The 20527-nt window shown below is 34.0% G+C and overlaps 1 protein-coding gene across 1 annotated transcript in view; it reads left to right on the top strand.

Moving 5' to 3' along the window:
- Positions 1 to 998: 998 nt before the first annotated feature.
- LOC136032195 (poly(3-hydroxybutyrate) depolymerase-like) overlaps positions 999 to 20527 on the top strand; it is a 283620-nt gene continuing 264091 nt past the window's right edge. The window contains exons 1-4 of the mRNA XM_065712402.1: positions 999 to 1136; positions 14695 to 14817; positions 15628 to 15822; positions 17912 to 18003. Coding sequence (XP_065568474.1) covers positions 1061 to 1136; positions 14695 to 14817; positions 15628 to 15822; positions 17912 to 18003 — 486 coding nt within the window. The 5' untranslated portion in view covers positions 999 to 1060. The remainder of the gene's footprint in view (positions 1137 to 14694; positions 14818 to 15627; positions 15823 to 17911; positions 18004 to 20527) is intronic.

Here is a 20527-nt window from a genome sequence, read left to right as displayed (position 1 = left end):
CTGTGGCAAAAATATTCACAGCTGCAAATAATTTTATAAAACCTACAATGGATGAACTCAGTCAAATTAAAGCTTAAACATAATTGTATATATTGATCACTTATTTTGCATGAACTGCAGGTTTCTTTAGGAATAAATGTGCCTCAATGCTGTATTATATCCGCTGAATTTGAGAAGCTAAACTAAATATACAGTTTTTTAAAAGCCTAAGTGTAATGGATATCTCAGAATCTTCATTCAATGACAATTTGGTTTTCTTATGGCCAAAGTTGTTGCTTCTGACCACAAAATGGTATAAAGTAATCACTTTTGCCCCATTGAAGGGACACTAGGATTTTCACTTTTCTTTTAAATGAGCCCCTTTCTGAAGTTTTAGGACCACTGATTCGACACAATCACCCCAAGAAAGAGAGAGAGAGAGAGAGAGAGAGAGAGAGAGAGAGAGAGAGAGAGAGAGAGAGAGAGAGAGAGAGAGAGAGAGAGAGAGAGAGAGAGAGAGAGAGAGAGAGAGAGAGAGACCTCTGCTTTAAGGGTTTTCTGATATGCTTGAGGTGATAGTATAATTTTCCTTAAATATCCTGCCTTTTTGTAGGAGTTCTTCATTTTCAAGAATTAAAAAATTTTTTCTCAGGCTTTTAACTTATTATAGGAAACTAGTAACCTAATGAATTTTATGTTTATGGAAATTTCAACAGTAATCCAATTCTTTGTCTTTGTTAAAATTCCATTATTTAGTTACGTTTGCTAGCAGCACCAGTCGCACTTTAGTTACAGTTTGTTTCCACAAATTGTTTGGTACGAAGAAATTATTATTTTTCTAATCTTAAGAAAAACAAATAAACAACCATATATTTTTGCAGATACAAGAATCTGAAGGGTTTAAGAGGATTAAATTTGACTTGATTGACAGGTAAACAAAGTCTTCTTATCATTCTGTGCACTAAAAATAAACTCTTTATCTTAAATTAATGGAATAATGTAATTATATAAGCAAAATAGTAAGTTTCAAGTCCTTATTCCTCAGTAGTGCTTTCCCGTTGAGATAGTTTCCAAGTTTGTCATGGGAGTAGGACCACTCTTTCTTTGCCTCTTGCTATCAAGTGGTATAGAAAAGAACCTAGCCCTTGATAGTCTAGGTAAGTTAGAGCCCAGAGATACTTCGGTCCAATTTTTTTTTATTTTTAGGATTTTCCGAAAATATGAAAGTGATGTTTTAATTTTAACAAAATCACCCCCTTTACAAGGAAACTATTCCCATTTTCCTCGTTTTTAATTGAACATATTCGTTACGTCAATAGCTTTAATGTATAGCTCTAGAGTTGATTGATTGTATATACCTATAGAATGGTTTGATTTAAAAAAGATTACAGTTTTATGAAATACCGTAATGCTATTTCTTAGCAAAATATCACGTACTCAAATACTCAATAGATTTTGTTCATGATAATTTCTCTGGTGTATTTCAGGTTTTCAAACAGCTTTTGTTATTTGAACTTAACTTGGAATTCTGATTCGCTTAGTGAAATAATTTAATCTAGTTCCAAAGGAAAGGGCATATTTTCTTATGTCGATAATCCTACAGATTAGTATCATTATCCAAAAAATGAACACACTACATGGTTAGATCTTGAGAAAATAGTAAAAATCCTAGGACCTCAAGGACCATTTCCATCCTTATAGTTCCAACCAGCTGACGAAAAAATGTTCAAAAGTTTTTCTCTCCTGTTATTTTTCTATTTAGTATTTTCCTGTCTATCTTGAAAATGCCTGAAAGAAGTCATGCATTATACTTTTTATAACAACATTTTAATAGAAAAAGAATACGTCTTGATAATTCTTTGCAATGTTTAAAATATAGTATAAAGGTGCGCAATAGTATAAAGGAATAAAAGCATAAGGGTATCTAAGAATACACTACATTTCCTCATTAAGAAAACACTTCTTCAGTTTATTTTTGAATAGACCAGTGTGTTCAGCCTCCCTAATGCTAGTGTATATCAATATATAAACGCTAAAATTTGCATCAGTTATAATAATAATAGTAATATTTATTACCCACAAATATATAAAAGTATAAACAGTGGAGTATATACAATAATTTAATTTTTTGCCATAAATTGATCCTGAGGGACTTTTACGCGAATAAAATAACTTGGCAATTTAAAAAAGATAGTTTTCACCATAAGGAACTTTTAGGTAAATACGTAAAAAAGCTACTAAGTAATATTGAAGGAAATCTTTATAGAATTTCACATTTTTTATGGGTTGGGTTTGATATTGTATCCAAGACAGCTTGGAGGTCTTTTAAATGATAATTCTTTCCAGAGGTCAATAGAACAGTCCATCTTACAACCCAAATAGGAGTTTTGGAATATACGATTGTTCTAAAATTATTTTTTTTTGGCTTTGTCTGCGAGTATAAAGTATAAATGTAAAAAGGTATCAATCAGGTTATTCTAAGGTCTTTGTTAGTCTGGGTAAACGAGGTTTCAGAAAGACTAGAGCCTATTTGTGAAAGCTACTAGGCTTACTTCTTGTTTGTTAAGTTTTTTTCTAAATTAATATCTCCTGAAAATAAAACAACAAAAAGCTGCTGTAAAAAAGTAAAATGTTAATCTGTTAAAAATGTAAAAAAAAAAACGTCCGTCATATTTGTGATTTTTCAAAATTTAATGGAATATTATCTTGAAAAGTATATACCCTTAGCTTAAGCCGAAAATATATGGCAAAGAGTGAATGAAGAATAGACAAAATCGCATATGATTCCGTCCAATTGTCCTTCTACTTTTTCATAATTTATGGATTTTCAATTCAACTAGTTTTTCAAGGAATATAGCAGGTGATAATCCGAAGGACCAGGGAAAAGTCCTTATTGCTCAAAGATTCCATGGAAAAATCACTTCTTTAACGTATTGAATTCGCCGTGCTTAAAAAAAACAACCAACTAACATCAACCTTAGAGCTATAAGCAATCTGACCGTATTCTCATATTCAGATTGAGAAGTTATACGCTGGACAAGTTAAATTTTTTAAGACAATAAAAGAGAATTTTTTGGAAAAGTAAAAAGCTATCTTTTTACAAAAGATCAGAATCAAAATGAAATACACAATAACTGAGGGTGATGAAAAATCTTGATTGTGTTTTCAAATTCAGTGTTAAAGAACCAGAAGAACGATGAATATTTATCGGGACAAAACTCGGCTGAAATGTGAAATCAAACAGTTTAAAAAGAAAAAAAAAATCTGAAATAATTTTTGACTAAGCCTTATAATCACTTTTTAATATGATACCAATACTGATAATCCTACTACTACCACTAACAATTCTCCGCTTTTTTAACACTGTTTTTGTTTTCATGTAATCCATAACTCAGAAAGCTCTTGTACAAGCCCCTTCTCATTTGAGATAAACATAAATCTTTTTCACTAATATTCCTAGCAGCAGTCCTAACTTTCTTCCCAAGATACCATGAGCGGCTTCACAAATTATTTCCCTAAAATTATTCCATCCATCTTCCACATTGTTAAATTTTAAACTCTCCAGTTGAGTATTCAACAATTCCTAGAAAGTTTCTCTTAAATTCTTATCCAGGAATCTACTAAGATCATAACTTCCTGGGAACCCTTCCTCCCATAACTTCCTGGGATAGTCATCCTTCCGAAATTTCAGCTTTTAATTAACCCTAGACCCTACCACTCCTTTATACCCTAGTATCGTGTATTGATCCTATCAGTCTCCGATTTACAATAACATAATCAATAAGGTTTGCTGTCTTACCCTCATGTAGATACCATGTTAATTTACGGGTTATTTAATGTCCAAATACCGTATTGATTATAAATTGAATGTTTTGCCTACAAAATTGCAAGATTCTCTAACCATTACTGTTTTCTTTTCCTACACCAAATTTACCTAGGCTAGGATACTATCTACCCCTATCTCTACTGACCTGGGAGTTAAAATTTCCTTATAAAAACACCAAATTTCTACCTGGGACCCTGTCTATTTGCTCCTGTAATTACAAGTAAGATTCATCTGAGTCACTAGTATCTCCATCAGTTGGTTCTACAGGGGCATATACTACTATAACTGATTCTCTGAACTTTTTAGTGAAAAAATGAACGATTAGTATTTTATTATTAATTCCCTTCCAGCCTAAACAAGACCTAGCGGCTTCCTCATTCATCATGAGCCCTACTCCGTCAATGTACCCCATTCTTCCTGCCTGAGTAAACAAATTCTATATCATCTTATTTCGTGCTACCTACCCCTGGGATATGAGTCTCGAAAACTCCAAATAAGTCCAGTTCGAATCGTTTGAATGATTCAGTCAAAATGTCGATACGATAGTCATTTTTTTAACGTCGTAACATTCCAAGCTCCAATTATGAAATTCTTTAAATCATTGAAATTGTTTTGGCCTAGAAAAAGCAATAGTTCCAGATACCAGTGCAGGATGGGAACCAACACATCTTCCCAAATCTACGCCGAAGCACTTAAGCCGGCTTAGAACCACACAGCTAGAAGTTCCTGGGACCTCCAGTAGAATAAAGGGTTTGTGCAGTCTTGGGACCATCGTGGTCACAACATGGTTTTAAGCACTTGGCGATGTTCTTCTATCAACAAGAGTTGAAATCCTGCACAGAAAGTCTCAAGCTTATTGCCTCAGACTCATTATATATTCGTGTCTACAAATACTATGCTACTACGGGAAGGCAATCCATAGTAGATAAATTAGCTAGGAAGAGGGTTTTCAGCCCGAAAACACCCACCAAAAGAGACAAAACCCAGAAGAAATATCCATTAACCAAATTCTGTGCGAATGCTGTGTCATTTACTAGGCTATGATTTCCTCGAGGGGCACCACTCCTCAAGTGGGAATAGGGTTGACCGCAAGATCTCCAGTCTTGCATATACCCTTAAAGGGTCGATGTAGCCCCTTTGCTGAGGCCATTGTCCATAGATTTGGATCCTGCGCACTGTCGCAGTTGTCCTCCTATAGAGGGTCCTCCCACGATGGTGCTCTGCATAATCATGTAATTTGACTTATTACTGGGAGAAGGTTTGTAATTCACGGGACGTGTGCATACGCCAGTGGACTCCTTTGGTTGTACATATGAGGGACCTTCTTCCTCCTCGAAATGTATTTAAAGCCCCAGGCAAGGGTGCCTCAGTTTCTATTATTGACCAATTTTTATTAAATTTCTTAAAGAAATCCAACATTGCTAAGAACATCTGATGCTTGTTGACCATATACATTATTGTTTCTCAAAACTAAAAGCTGAGGTGCTCAGATTGATTTAACATTGTTAACAATTTCCTTTACAGAAAAGCATTGAGCAGCAAAATGAAAGAAGACAATATACTGAAACAAGCGAAGTTCAATTGCTTCTATGAGATTCATGCATGAATGTTGTTCCACATAAACCACAATTTACAACAAACGAATAATGTCAATTTGGTGTTATTAGAAATGCCTAACTTTCCCTCGTGTGTTTTTAGGGGAATATTGCTAATGCCATAACAGGTCACTTCGCTCGTTGCCTAATATAGACCCCAAAAATTGTGTTCGTCAAGAATAGTCTATCTGTTGGCCACTGTCGCTAGTGTAAAATAAATGAAAGATGAAATACTTGCTTTCTTTAATGGGGTTGCTTGTTGGTTGTTAGAATGGTTGTTATTATTGCGGAATATTTATGAAGGTTAGCAAATCTACCAGTTTTTTATTATAGTTTTAGTTTGCAAGCAAAGAAAATTGCTTCAACGGCTTGCAATGCTATCTATATTTCCTAGCTTCGGGATAGACTATCATTAGCATTTTTATTTACTTATACTCATTTTTTCGTGCTTAAAAATATAATTTCTAGGCAAATATGTAATGAATTGTTTATTCATTCCGATGAAGAAGGCTTCGTACAGTGTCCATTAACTTCAGGGGCGTCGTTGGAAGGGGGGCAGTTGCCTCCCAAATAATGTGGAAAAAAATAGTATACGAACCATGTCCCTTGACTATCCAGATAAGAGCCTCTCTTGCCCCCCTTCCCCCAATAGAAATGTTGGAGATTGGATCCTGATGAGCTGTACAGTAGAGTGAGTGAACAGAAGTTTAATTTGTAGGTGTTTTTTTGCCCGTATAGGGGTAGTGTTTTCAGCCCAAGAAGGCTTGGGGTAGATAAGCCTTAAGATATACCAAAAATGATCTAGTATAAAAGTCTTAATTTTGATTCATAATCGTCTAGGTAGACAGAGATACTTTGACATTTTAAAGAAACACAAACCTCCTTTAATCTTGAAAACGAAATAAAACACAGAGATATATCAATCCGATTTGCTTATTTTGGGTGAACAAGGGCAAATGTTAACCCCGCTGAAAATATTTGGTAGCGCCTTTGAATTACTGTGGTTAACATGCTTGGTTGATTTCAGAATAATTTTCTGTATTTCCTGTACAATTAATCTGTTTTAAGAAGTTTGGACCATCATACACCGAAATATGACCACCAAAATTGAAACTTATTTACCTGATGACGTCTCTTAGCTCATCTAGTGGCCAGAAATCATTTAAATCTGAGCAATAGAGACGTGTATTTGAGCAAATAGTCGTCTTTAAACTAACTATACTAGACTAACTATTTTTTCTCACAAGCAATCGTAATGAAGCCGAAGTTAACCGAGAATATTCAGTTTTTAACGAACATTTTTTCTATTGCGTATCCGTTGAAATGAACTAGCTTTTCCATTCAGAATATATATGACGAATAAAAATAAAGAACTAGAATAATAAAGATGACTGGAAAGAACTAATGAAAACAAATTAAATATTTAAATTTAAGTTATATTTCAACATTTCAAGACACAACACTGTACGAAAACAAAACACAGCATTTTATTTTTATTTTTCGGTGTTATAATTTTTAATATTTTTATTTTATTTCTTCACATACAAAACCAAAACACATCTTCTACAAAATGCTGCAGTTTCAAGAGCCACTTTTCAGTTTTGTAGATGCACGGCAGTAACATGTAAAAATCTATATTCCATTACAAATCACAACATAATCATAATCAACGCAAACTCCAAATCAATCTCTCTCATTAAAAATCAAAATATTATTCACCCCCCCAACAAAAAAATCTTTCAACCCCCTGCCCTTCAAACTAAAAAAAAATTAATTACTTTCAAACAAATGATCTTTTAATTTTTTCTTAAATGAAAGCAGGCGTTCAGCAATCCTAATACTCGCTGGTAACTTATTCCAAATAAGCAGACCCATATATTTTACCGTAAATGCTGATCTAACTGTACCTGTTGACGCAATTGATATATCATCACTGTTTCTCATTTCATAATCATGCACTTGGCTATTCAAACAATAAAACTTCTTGAAAACTACAGGGAATAGATCATTCATACACTGATACACAAACATAGAAGCTTGAAAATCTCTAATTTGTCCAATATTTAACAGACTCAGGGATTTATAACAATCACTAGTTTCATGGACGTCTTTAACATATTTAAAGACCTTTTAAACATTTGAAAAAAAATGTTTGTAATATATTTGCTTTTGTCCTTACGGTTTACATCTTCTTACTAGATAGTGCATTTACAACAACCAAATATTGTCTGGGTGATGACAATACGATCTCACCGACAATACTTTCTCCTAGTATACTAAGACTTAGACTTGTAAGACTAAGACTTGACTTAGTCGAAAATCAAATCAAGTGCTAACTTGATGAATAAACTGTACATAAACTGATCTAAAACTCAATTGAATCTGTGGCCTGACCCGGTGCAAATATAATGTAAATCCTTAAAGGATACAAAAATGAGATTAAGCCCAAAAGATGGACCAAGCTAAGTTCTGAATCTTTGCAAAAACGCAGCATATCTTGCCTTGGTAGAAAAACGAGTTAACTCACGATTTTGTAACTTAAATGTGTTGCAGAGCTGTATTTATCTAAAATGCACTCGCGGGTGTAAATTAGTTTCAGACATGAAAGACAACGCAGACAGCTTCAGGCTCTGTTTACACTTTGTAATTTTTTTCGATTTCGTTTTACTATGTAAGTAAATATCAGTCTTTTCCACGGTATGGGAAATCAAGTCCCGGAAAGTTTTCGACAATGTTCAAATTTGGTTTATTTCAAATTTTTTCATTTCCTCAAAACGAATAGGATTTGTTTCAAGGTATAAGTGTTTTACTGAAAATATAACCGTTTTCCACAAACATTTTTCATTTTAACAATGATGGAAGTTAACTATAAAAAGTCCTTAAGTTTTGGAACTTGAACCCACGATCTCCTGGTATTTTTTGCAATAAAAACGTCAATTATTATTATTAAAGGTTTAGACTCGGTTTTTAATTTATGCATATTTAGCCACAATATTTTTGACATATTAAAATTTCATCAAATTTAATTTTTTTAACGTGCTCAGAGTGTTCAGATAGTTGAGAGATTTATGCACCAGTAAATACATTTTGAAATCAGAATAAACTGCTCTTATTCCCCATCGAAAGGATCCATGGCCAGGGATACAACGGGTATATAAAAAAAACTATATAAGTTACAGCAAAAAAAATCATCAAACAAGATAAAAGATTAGAGACCATACCTGACGCCAGGGAGTCAGAGAAGACCATCATATATCATGAAATAAACATTCAGGGGAAATCAACTCCACAGAGAAAAAAAAATATTCTCCTTGATTCTTAAATAAATGCTCCATAAGGATCCTTCTAAAAGTCCCAAACAAGTGGCATCCCTGTATTGAAAAAGGTAGGGAATTCCATATGTGTTAACAAGTAACGAAGCGATTGAAATCTAACCGTACAGCATAGGCAGAAGGAAATGTGGATATTTTGTGAAGAACAAAGGTTATATGGGGCTGAATAAGAAATAAAGAGGGGATTTTTTTGAAGAGGTATTGGGAGTTTGCCATGAAGCTGGAAAAAGACATGAGAAGTACAAGAAAGAATGTATATAGACTGTAGGTTTAGGAGTGGTTTTGGTGAGGAATGGTTGGTCTCCATAACCAGACACCATGCTTTGTTATACATAATAAAAAGTGCCTGCAGTGTAAAAGAAAAAGTGGAAATCCAGACAATGGGGCAATAAAAAACATATGGCTTGATGAGACAGAAAAAAAGAAGCATTAGAACGGGAAAGATTTGTCCGAGTTTTCAAACAGTACCTGAGCTCCGTGGGACCTTGACCATAACCATGGCTACACGGCTTTCTAAAGGCAAGGTTCTATCGAAGCAGGATACCAAGAAACCGGACCAACCGATCCTCTGGTCTACACAGGGAGCCTTGTGATACCTGAAGCTGTTTAATCTGAGAGAAAGCTACAAGGATTCGAGACAAAATCAGAAAATGTGACTTGGTAACATTCAAGGCCAAGTAATTCGCATCAAACCTTGAAATTATTCTCTCAAATATTACCGTCAGGTTATAGCTAATATCAAAATATGTCCTCCCAAGGGTCACAAGAGTACTGTCACCAGAAAAAGCAAGGGGACAATCTTCATTAGAAGTAGCATCAGAAAACGAAGGACCATCTGGATGACATAACTTGCAGCATACTAGAAACCTGGTGTTTTTGACCCCAAAAATCAGATAATTGACGTAAATTCCAGTTAAAGCGGGACCGAGAACGGATCTCTGAGGGACGCCACATTTTACTTCACAAGAACTCGGGAAAAGCATATCAATTGAAATAAGTCTACCGTACGGATATGATTCAAACCAAGAGAAAGTAATTGATCTTATACAATGCGATAGTTAACAAAGAATAATCTGATGGGTCAAAGAATAATAAGCTTTGCGAATATGCGGATAAGAGTAGAATCTATTACCGAATGAATGAAATTCAAAAGAGTTGTACAAGTAATTCTCAACAATTTTGAAAATTCTCAACAATTTTGCTGAAAACAGATTGAAGAGAAATTTGGCTATGGCTAGCAGGATTACTCCAGAACCAACCTTTATACAGCACTATAACTTAAGCATGCTTAAGAGATTCAGGGAGAATTACTATCTTGAAAGACTGATTGACAAGCTTAGTCAATGGTTGCAAAATAAGAGGCAGAATGAGCTACTCAAAATGTAGAATTTTCTCAAAAAAGAAACCGGGCTCAAGATCGTAAATTTTAAACCTGGGGCCCAAGATAGGCTATGAAATCACAACGAGTAGTTGCAGAGCTCGAAGAAGAAGCAATCGTATTTTCTATAATAGCAAAATAAGATGTTAGCTCTAGCTGAACATTTTCTTCTCCTTGGACAGTTTCGCGATCGACTATCATTGTTGTTTGAACTGGCGGCAGAGGGGGAGTGGGTTTAAGAACAGAATTAATAACATTCAATGTCTTCCTAAAATCCTTTCCATGCTCTAGAAATTTCCTGTGATAATACTGAGACTTAGCCCTCCGGCAAAAGAATTAAACTAACACCTGTAGACTTTGACCTACCTGTTTTAAAGGAGACATATTTCATTCAAGAAAGATAGCAGGTTCCAATAAATATTTCTCATTTCAATAAAAATGGAAGTAACTATGGAAAATATCATTAATTTCTGGGACTAGAACTCACAACCTTGCAATTTTCATACAGAAAACCTCCATTATCGTTATTAAGATCGCGGGCCTTGCTGCATACTTAAAGCATTTAGCATTAGTTGTTTGTATTTTCTGTGGAATATTCGACTGCAGCTGTTCAAGAAGTAGTATACTACACAGGACACATTTTTAAGAAATTGGAATAGTCAATATTTTGTTTTTTTTTTGGGGGGGGGGTGGAGCCCTGTCAGTAACATAGCTAAGGAAATAAACTTGTCTCTCAGTGAAAAATCTTTTATAATGTCATTTAGGGATGTATTATTATTTAAGTTCGTTTGATTCCGATTGCTTCGCGGACAGTTTGTTTGATTCCTAGGTCATTACTAATTAGAATTGTTTCGTCAAATAGAATATAATGGTTTGGATTTCAAAACTGTCCGCGAAGCAATAACAATCAAACGAAACTTAAATAATAATACATCCCTAAATAGACTCTTGGGTGAATACACAATCAACCCTGTGTACACAAAATTAATTAAAGAAAATAATCTAATTCAAAATAAAACAAAATAGGAACGAACAAAAACAAGTCAAATCCCAAAAGAACTATCACATTAGCTGCAGAGAAGGCAAATATCGCAATAAGAATTTATTCCAATTTTTAATAAATACAGTTAGTGAAATGAATGAACCTTTTTAGCTTGTAAAATGTTAGCTTTTATCATACAGTCTTGGCTGAACTTTTCGTTAAGAAGTAATGATGCCAAGACTATTTAAAAAAAAAAATGGATATCTAACGGAGAACTTTTATTGTAAGTTTTTTTTATTGTTTATTATTTTCATTGCTGAAGACGGCCCTTAGATATAGGGCCGAAATATTCAAATAGGTTTTGTTGGTTCACTGTCTTGGGAAAAAAGTCCTCATTATTCTCTCCTTTGTTGTTGTATTATGGAAGAGCAGTGTGGTCTTCGTCATTATTTACGTAACGCTTATCGGAGCATTTGACCAAAGATATTTTTCATTTTATAAGTTTAGGGAAAAAACACACGAACATTATTAATTAACAGTCGTTTTTGGAATCTTGCAGAAGGAATAAAATTATTCCTAAATCCTTAAGGCATACATTTCACTTAAACACTTTACGAGAGTCACTGTTCACAAATAAATTACAGCTAAAAACGTTGAATCACATTATTAAGGACAAAAAACACAGAAGGCTTGTAATTTCCTCAGAACGAAAATCACTCGAAACTTTTCTGTCCCAGAGTTTGTCAACTGATGATTTTTTGTAGATTGTTAGGATGGAAAGGAATTTATTCCACCATGCTTTCCGTGTGTCACAAGAGAGACTGACTAATAAGTTTACAAGGTTGAAATATGAGTCTCAAATGGTCAACCCAGTTTACAATCCTAAGATAAGTCCTGGACCTGCGATCGTAAAAATTTCATCTAAAAAGCTTAGCTATGTTGAAGAAAAAGTCCTAGAACAGGGGCCAAGATTTTCGTTTTTACCGAAACAAGTTCCAGTTGCAGACTTGGTAGCTTGGTAGCATGGTAGCATGGCAGACTTGGTAGAAAAATCATATGACACAAAAGTTTTGAACAAACTCCTTAATGATTCCTCGATAATATATTTCTCATAAATTTCTCCCTCGTGGTGTTTTTTGCTCAAAGTTTTATGGGTTACCAAAATTGCACAAACAAGGCATTCCTCTAAGACCCATTGTAGCTAGTACAAAATCACTTGCCTCAGACATTGGAAAATGGTTATACACTGCATTTAAACCATTGCTTCACTCCCAAAAATCTTATATAAAAAATTCAGTTCATCTTGCAGAAAAATTGAAACAAATAGACATTTCTGAAAATTCCAATTGAGCAGCTTTGATATAGTTTCTATGTATATGATGTTTCTATGTATGTATGTATATATTTATATGTATTGATGTTTCAAAATCTGAATAATTATTACAAAATAAACTGGAAAACAATTATCATCTAATCGAAGAGTCAGCGATAGGTCTAGAAATTGATGTTCTCATGCATTTGGCTAAATTATGTAACAAATATTCCATGCAATTCCAGTTTCGAGATTCATATTACAAACAGGTAAGGAGACTTCCTATGGGAACACCTCTATCAGGCCTACTCGCAAATATTTTCGTCGAGAATCTTGAAAATTGGGCCCTGGATTCGTATTTTCTTAATCATGTGTTTTGGGGACGTTTCATGGACGACGTAATTTTGGTTTGGAATTATGGCGAAAGTGAACTTAAAGGTTTTCTAGAACATTTAGATACTTACGATAGAAACCTGCAATTCACTCTAGAGACCGAAAGAGAGGGAAAAATACCTTTTTTAGATGTATTGATAATACACAGTGTGAATAAACTTGATTTTACGGTTTAAAGAAAACCTACGCATAATAATAGATACCTTCACTTCAAATCTAACCATCCTCCACAAGTTTAAAGAGGTGTGGCAATATCTCTTGTGGATAGACTACTTAATATCTGTTCAAAGCCGTATATTAAAAAAGAATAGAATTTTATTACAGACATACTTTTTGGCAACGGGTACCCAATTTCTCTCATAAATACTGTTATTACTCAAAGATTTAAGATTTATTCTTATATGAAGCCTTAAATCCAACACCAGTAAAATATTCGAATAAACCCACAAATACGATTTACCTACCTTATATTCTGAAAATTACTTCAAAACTGAAAAAAAGTTTGTTTATAAAACAATTTACGTGTTGTGTTCACAAGCAATTTAAGTATAATGAATCTTCTCAATTCTGATAAGGATAAAACCCCAGTTAGTCGTCTACGAGGGGCGTATCAAATACCATGTAGTTGTGGAAATTATTACATTTGTCGAACCCATCAAAATTTAGGAACAAGATTACAGCAACACAAAGAAAGTATTGAAAAAGCATTAAAATCTAAAAATAAATCCATATCTTTCGATTCAGCTTTAAGCAATCAGATTTTTGAAAATCCAAACCATTATGTTCTATTTGGCGAAACAATTCTAATTAGCAATGACCTAGAAATCAAACAAACTGTCCGCGAAGCAATCGAAATCAATTGAAACTTAAATAATAATACATCCCTAAATAGAGACTTGGGTGAATACAAACTCAGCCCTATGTACCCAAAATTAATTATAGTAAATAATCTAATTCAAAATAAAACAAAAATAGGAACGAACAAAAACAAGCCCACTCCCAAAAGAACTATCACATTAGCTGCAGAGAAGGCAAATATCGCAATAAGAAATTATTCCAATTTTTAATAAATACAGTTAGTGAAATGAATGAACCTTTTTAACTTGTAAAATGTTAGCTTTTATCATACAGTTTTGGCTGAACTTTTCGTTAAGAAGTAATGATGCCAAGGCTATTTTAAAAAAATGGATTTTTAACCGAGAACTTTTATTGTAAGTGTTTTATTGTTTATTATTTTCATTGCTGAAGACGGCCCTTAGATATAGGGCCGAAATATTCAAATAGGTTTTGTTGGTTCACTATCTTGGGAAAAAAAAGTCCTCATTATTCTCTTCTTTGTTGTTGTATTATGGAAAGGCAGTGTGGTCTTCGTCATTATTTATTAGTTAATTGTAACCGGTTTAATCAGAGCCTGGAGAATAAGTAGCGTGCAGACATCAAACTGCCGGTTAATACATATATTTAAAGAATTTATACTGTATAAATAATTACAAGAATAATTGCTAAGGATAGCCTACGCTAAATCGTAATTTTGAGTGAGAAACCCCTTAACTTAAACCTTCTAATGTTTATTTAGTTGATGCGACGAAGAAAACTGTAAGTTTTGTCTTTGACCGAGTTGCCGCCTCAGAAAAAGAATTGACTAGGGAGTAAAATGCTTGGACTTCCGCTTGGCCTTAAGAGATTTTCCAACAAGATACGTTAAAACAGATTAGATCAAGCAGTCTAGGGTGTTGAGACTTAGGGGATGGACCGTAAATTTCAGTAATATAAAATACATTACCTAATGCTTATTGAAACCCCACAGTCCGATGCAATAACATCCATTTTTTATAGCACTCCAAAAATAATGTGCATTAAATCTGTATCATTTAACTGCTTGATTTTTTTTTTACAGGAACATACAATGTAGACCCAGGAAGCGTAACTGTCTCTGGGATCTCGTCAGGAGCAGCAATGGCAACACAATTCCATGTAGCGTATTCAACAAACGTAAAAGGAGCTGGTATATTTGCTGGAGGTATGCAAGTTGAAAAATCATCAATCTATTCCAGAAAAAGCATTGCAATTCTTTTTGAGATAGTCAGTTGACGGCAAACATATGCAAGATATATAATAAAGATAGAAAAAAAATCACCTAAGTTTTAAATCAAATTGTAACGTTTTGTCTATTTTGCGGTTAGTGATGCTATTAGGAAAAGAACTTAACTATTGTTGTTGCTTTATAAAAGTAAAAATAGTATAATAATATTAGCTTTAGCAATACACATTTTATTCTTACATTTTCCCCATAATTTTACTAGTTGTATAGAAACACCCAAAGTTTATCCCTTCAATTTATCTTAGAAATCTTTCCATCTTTCCCTTTTACCTTTTTATCTTGTCCCTTTAGTTTATCTAGTTCATAATTTATATTAAGTCTAAATTCAGTCTAACATTCAATCTAAAAATCAAACAATCTAACATAGATTGCCAAAGCTTGTCCTTTTTGGCCAACCGTTTGGGGCAACACAGAAAGCAGGTCGTCCTCGTCCGGGTTGGAAGGATGTCATAAATAAAGATTTAAAGGAAATGGAAACTCTCTGGGAGGGTATAAAGAGGGAGGACTTGAATAGATTAGGTTGGAGGAAGAGCGTGCGTAGCTCTGTTGGCCTCAGGCGGGTCGGTGCTGCAGTTAGTTATTAGTATTAGTAATAGTATATCATTTTTGGCTTTATTTGAATTTTCTTATTTTTTTAGCATCGTATTTTCTACAAAAGCTGTTAAATCAATTAAATTTACTTTAATTTCCTAGTTCGCTTTTTAAATTTTATTTCATTTCTGATTTTAGTTCCATATTATTGTGCACAAGGCTTTATCTCTGGAAGTCTAACTTGTATGACTACAGCAAGCCTTATCACAGTTCCCGCTTTGATTACACAAACTGAAACTTTTGCTGCATCGAATGGCATTGACAGCACATCTGGGCTATCCAATGACCGTGTCTACATTTTCCATGGAACAGAGGATGTTGTTGTCGATCCTAGTATGGAACTGCTTTATTTCGTCTCAGAACTCAATTTTCTGAACATTTATTGATTATCCCTTTCGAGATCATATTTTAAATTAAGTATTCTAAATAATATGAACTGATAAAGCTTTCATGGTCATCTCTAGTTTTCATGAATTTCGGGGTAGTCTATGAAATAACTTTGAAGAAAAACTTGCTCTTCAAGCCAAAACAAAGTTTAAACTAGTTTCTTGGCAAAACACCCTTTCATGGTGCAATTTGCTTCTGTAGCATTAATCTTAAGATATATGACAAGGATTCTTATTGATGAAAACGAGATTTGGGGGAGGTGGTTACAGAAGACAAAGAATTGACAAAAAAGGTAGGTTTGTCTCAAAAAATCTAGAAGGTTTGTCTAACATCATGCAAAAATGCGGCGGCTTTCACAACATCACATTTTTTTTAAAACTCTAGCTTCCTTTGAAAAATTTCCCACCACAAGACAAAGAATTTACAAAAGTTTTGAGTTTGTTTAACATGATTAAAGAATAGGACGGATACCAAATAACTGTGAAATTTTTTCAGGTGGGAGAAAATTCGGAAAAAGCACAAAACTATTACATCAGATGAAAAACGTTATAAAATATTGTAAAACCCTTGAGATCCTTTCATTCGTCTAGTTGGAATAAAATATTGCAAAATTATTTGTACTATGTAAATAAAGACCATGAAGCTGAAAACGTACAAAACAATGTAGAGGGTAACTTATCAGCTAGAGTTGCAAATTTGCTTATACCTCTTCTTGCTCTAGGTGCTGACCCTATAAGTAACAAACACGTTTTCGGGATACGTTTGAAATCACGATTCTAAACAACAATAATATAATCGTAATAACAATACAAATCTCACGAAAACCCGTTAATCACATCCAGCAACTGAATAGACTACCTTAAGTGCTTTCCCCAAGCTGTAAGATACATTTAGTATCTACATTTGACTTAAAAGACTTTGAATTTTTATCTTTTTTGAAAAGAAAGATAAAACTGCTGATTAATAAGGACTTGCACAGAAATTTAAGTTTTAATCATATAACGTTCCACACAGCTATATCAGTTATATCGAATTTTCCTCTTTTAATATGAAGTCACTAGACGCTTCACGTTAGTAGTTTTTAATCGTAACTTCCAATGTCAAATAAATGAAGATCAAACTTTTATATTTTTCAACTTGTTTTATTGAAACAAATCGTCTCTGATATCTCTTTGATAAACCCTAATTGATAACATAGTCTTTTTTCTTAATGAAATATTGTTTTGGGGATACACACTTATTTGTTTCAAATGTACGCGTATCATAATCTGGGTAACTCTCTGCATTTCTTTGAAAATTTTGATATAATTGTTTTAGGCTGTTTTACTTGTTAGTGGTGAGTGGCACATGGAATGATCAGGCTTATTACCACTGAGACCACTGGGACCACGCCTGGGCTCTACTCGTTGTGGAACCAGACGCGAACTGGATTACTCAAGACCCTTAACAATGTATGCTATATCAAATTGGTAGATTATTTTTAGTGGACTAATCAAATGACCATTTTAGAAGTAGCATACATAACGCAAAGACGAAGTGACAACAGTATGGTGCAACATTCAAATATATTTTTGTACTGATGCCAATTAAAGAAACCGGTCCATTCCCTTGTTATTGTTCTTACCCAGAATATTTTTGGTCTATTTTTTACTAGATTTTTTTTTCTCTTTTTTTTCTTCTTTACAATCTAGTTTCCTGTAAGGTTGACACTTACTTTCAATCAAACGTATTCTTATTTTATTCTTGTTTTATTATTAAATTCTGATTAATATAATATTTTTACTTATATTCTTTATTATAACCTTATAATTATATCTTTATTATTAAATTCTTAGTTTATGTATTCTGTCTCAGTTACGCTTATCGTATACGCTTTACTAGTTTCAGATTGAATTTCATTTATCACAGTAAAAAATCCAATGAATTAAGATTTTTTTTTTACCAGAGATGCATAGAGCAGCAAATTAGCTGCTATGGTTAGGTAAAGGAGCTGCTAATTAATTCTATATCTGGTTTTAACTCCTCCTCTTTCTAGTTGCTGGACAAAAAGTGAAAAACTATTACGACCATTACTTAAACTCTGGAAACATTAAGACTGTGTTTGGAATGGCTGCAAACCATGGTTTTGTAAGATTTCTCTTATTTATCTTATATTTATTTCCAAGTATAATATGTGTTTGATGCTATCAATATAATATGATGCCATCTATCCTTTTACTCTTTGTCTATGCCCTCTCCCGACCATGAACGTCTCTTGGCTCGACTTGTATTTTACTTTTGGCACATTTAGATATAATTATTCTTTTCTTATTATCTCTTCTCTTATTCAAACGTATTGTAGCTATCTCAACATTCCTCTCATTATAGCCACAAGAGAGCAGGATTGAACCACATTATTCCTTCGACTAACTGTTTGAAATGCGATCATTTAGTCTGGTACTCAAGACAATCTGTAGGTAATTTCTCTGGAATACATCAAGCAAATCCTTCTTCGTCTTTCAGAGTGCAAACGCTTCAGAACCATATTTGACCGCTTTCATCACTGTAGCTTCTAATATTCTAATCTTGGTTCACAGACATATCTTGCTTTCCAATTATTTTTCAACTGTGAAAAGCACCCCAATGCCATGGCTATTCCACTATTAACATCTTCATTGTACCCACAGTTTTTACTATTAATACTGCCTAGGTAGGTGACGCTGCCCACTTGATGGATCGTCTTGTTTTCCAAAATCACCTCTTCAACTTCACTTATTCCTAGTCTTGGCGACTTGGTCTTCTTAACATTAATGTTCAAACCTATTCTTGCACCCTGAGTCCCTGAAATCTTCAAGCCTCCAAACATTTGGAACAACATCCAACATTTTTATCTAGGGTGTTTGTTTCATCAGTATAATCTATGTCTAGGAGTGTTTTACCACCCTAATTGATCCCTGGTCCTCCCATTGCCTTTGTCGTTCTCTTTAGAACACATTCTATCCAAAGGATTCATATAACTTAGATAGAGGACAGCCCTGCTTAACTTATGATTAAATAGGAAACCAGCTATTAACCTCATTTTGGACCTTAACCGCAGCGATCATATTCCTGTACATAGCATTAATCACTGTAATGTTTATATCTGGCATACTATACAAGGATAGGACCTTTGTTAAGCCAAAACGGACGCTTGCTCATTTTTCATAAGACTTGGCACTAAGGGCGTTTGATGGCTCAGGCACTTCTCAAGTATTGATCTCCTGAAATCACGCTGTTTCTTATTAAAATACTATCTACAGTATCTCTAAGTCAAAAGAGCATCATCGTAATAAGGAATTTGCTTCCTGCAGAAACCAATCTAACGTCTCTATAACTACTACAATCACTCTTATAGTCATTTCATATTTTCTTTATATTCCTTTTAGATTCATGTGAACTATCACTTAGATAATCCTTATACGGGCCCCTTCTACTTTCTATTGCATATCTAGCATTTTCACTCGTATTGCCTCTCACTCAATTCGACTATCTGTCTTGACTTTTTCTACAATTAGCCATGACTTGATGTCCAAAAACTATTCAATTTTAGTTAAAAAATCAACTTCTTGACACGGGCAGTGAACGGGAATAAAAGCAAGTCATTATTCACTTTTCGTCTATATGTTTGTCAAGCTCAGGCATTAGTTTTGATCTTTTTTTGAGACCTATGCAGGTGCCCTTCGGGTACCCACATTTTAAATTGAAACAAGTAAATCGTATAAAGTGTTGTAGTGCTTGGTTGTAGAGTCCGTATGTGTCTCCCTGTGTGCGGCTCGCGCACACAGGGAGACATATAACTATTCAATTTAATTCAATTTAAGACATATAACTACCTACGTCATGTTCATAGCTCTACCAAACTCTTCTCCTACAGTCTACCAACATAATAGCTTCCCAAAATATAGTTATCGTTCCTAAATTTCAGCTTTAGATTAACCCTAGTCACTACTGGATGGTGATTTTCACTTTTAACATCAACAGCACCACTTCTAATCACCCTAGTATCTTTTGTCGATTCTGCCAGTTAAATTTACAATAACATAATCAATAAGGTTAGCTCTCTTACTATTATGTGAATACTATGTTAAATTTTTGGCTATTTTATGACCAAATACTATATTGGTTATAACTAGATCTACAAAACTGCAGCAGCCTTTAACCTTTAATTTTTCTACACGAAATTTGTCTAGACTAGGATACCATCTATCCCTGTTTCAACAGACCTGGGCATTGAATTCTTCCAATAAAAAAATTATATTTCTACCAGGTACCCTGCCTATTTGTTCCTGTGGCTGTAAGCATATGTCTTCTTAGTCATTATTATCTCCACCGCTTGATTCTACAGGGGCATGTACATGGGCGTAGGCAGCATCATGTCGAGGGGGGGAAGCCGATTCTGTGATAGAAGGGGGGATGAAGTTATATCGGTAACATCTCTTGGTTTTTTCATTAAAATTGTTTGAAATACCACGAGGTAGTTTTGTATATGGAGTTATCCCAACGATCAGTTCCTAAAGAGGTAAAATTGCCCAATTTTGCTTGCTTCACAGCAATTTTCTGTTCTACAGTAAAAAAAAAATTGCGCGTGTCGCAGCTTTTGCCACGACACGTGCATGATCTGTTTAAGTGTACT

The sequence above is a fragment of the Artemia franciscana genome, chromosome 10, assembly GCF_032884065.1.
Source record: "Artemia franciscana chromosome 10, ASM3288406v1, whole genome shotgun sequence".
Classification (NCBI taxonomy): domain Eukaryota; kingdom Metazoa; phylum Arthropoda; class Branchiopoda; order Anostraca; family Artemiidae; genus Artemia; species Artemia franciscana.
The sequence above is the reverse complement of the archived record's forward strand: the minus strand, read 5'-3'. Positions and strand labels throughout refer to the sequence as shown.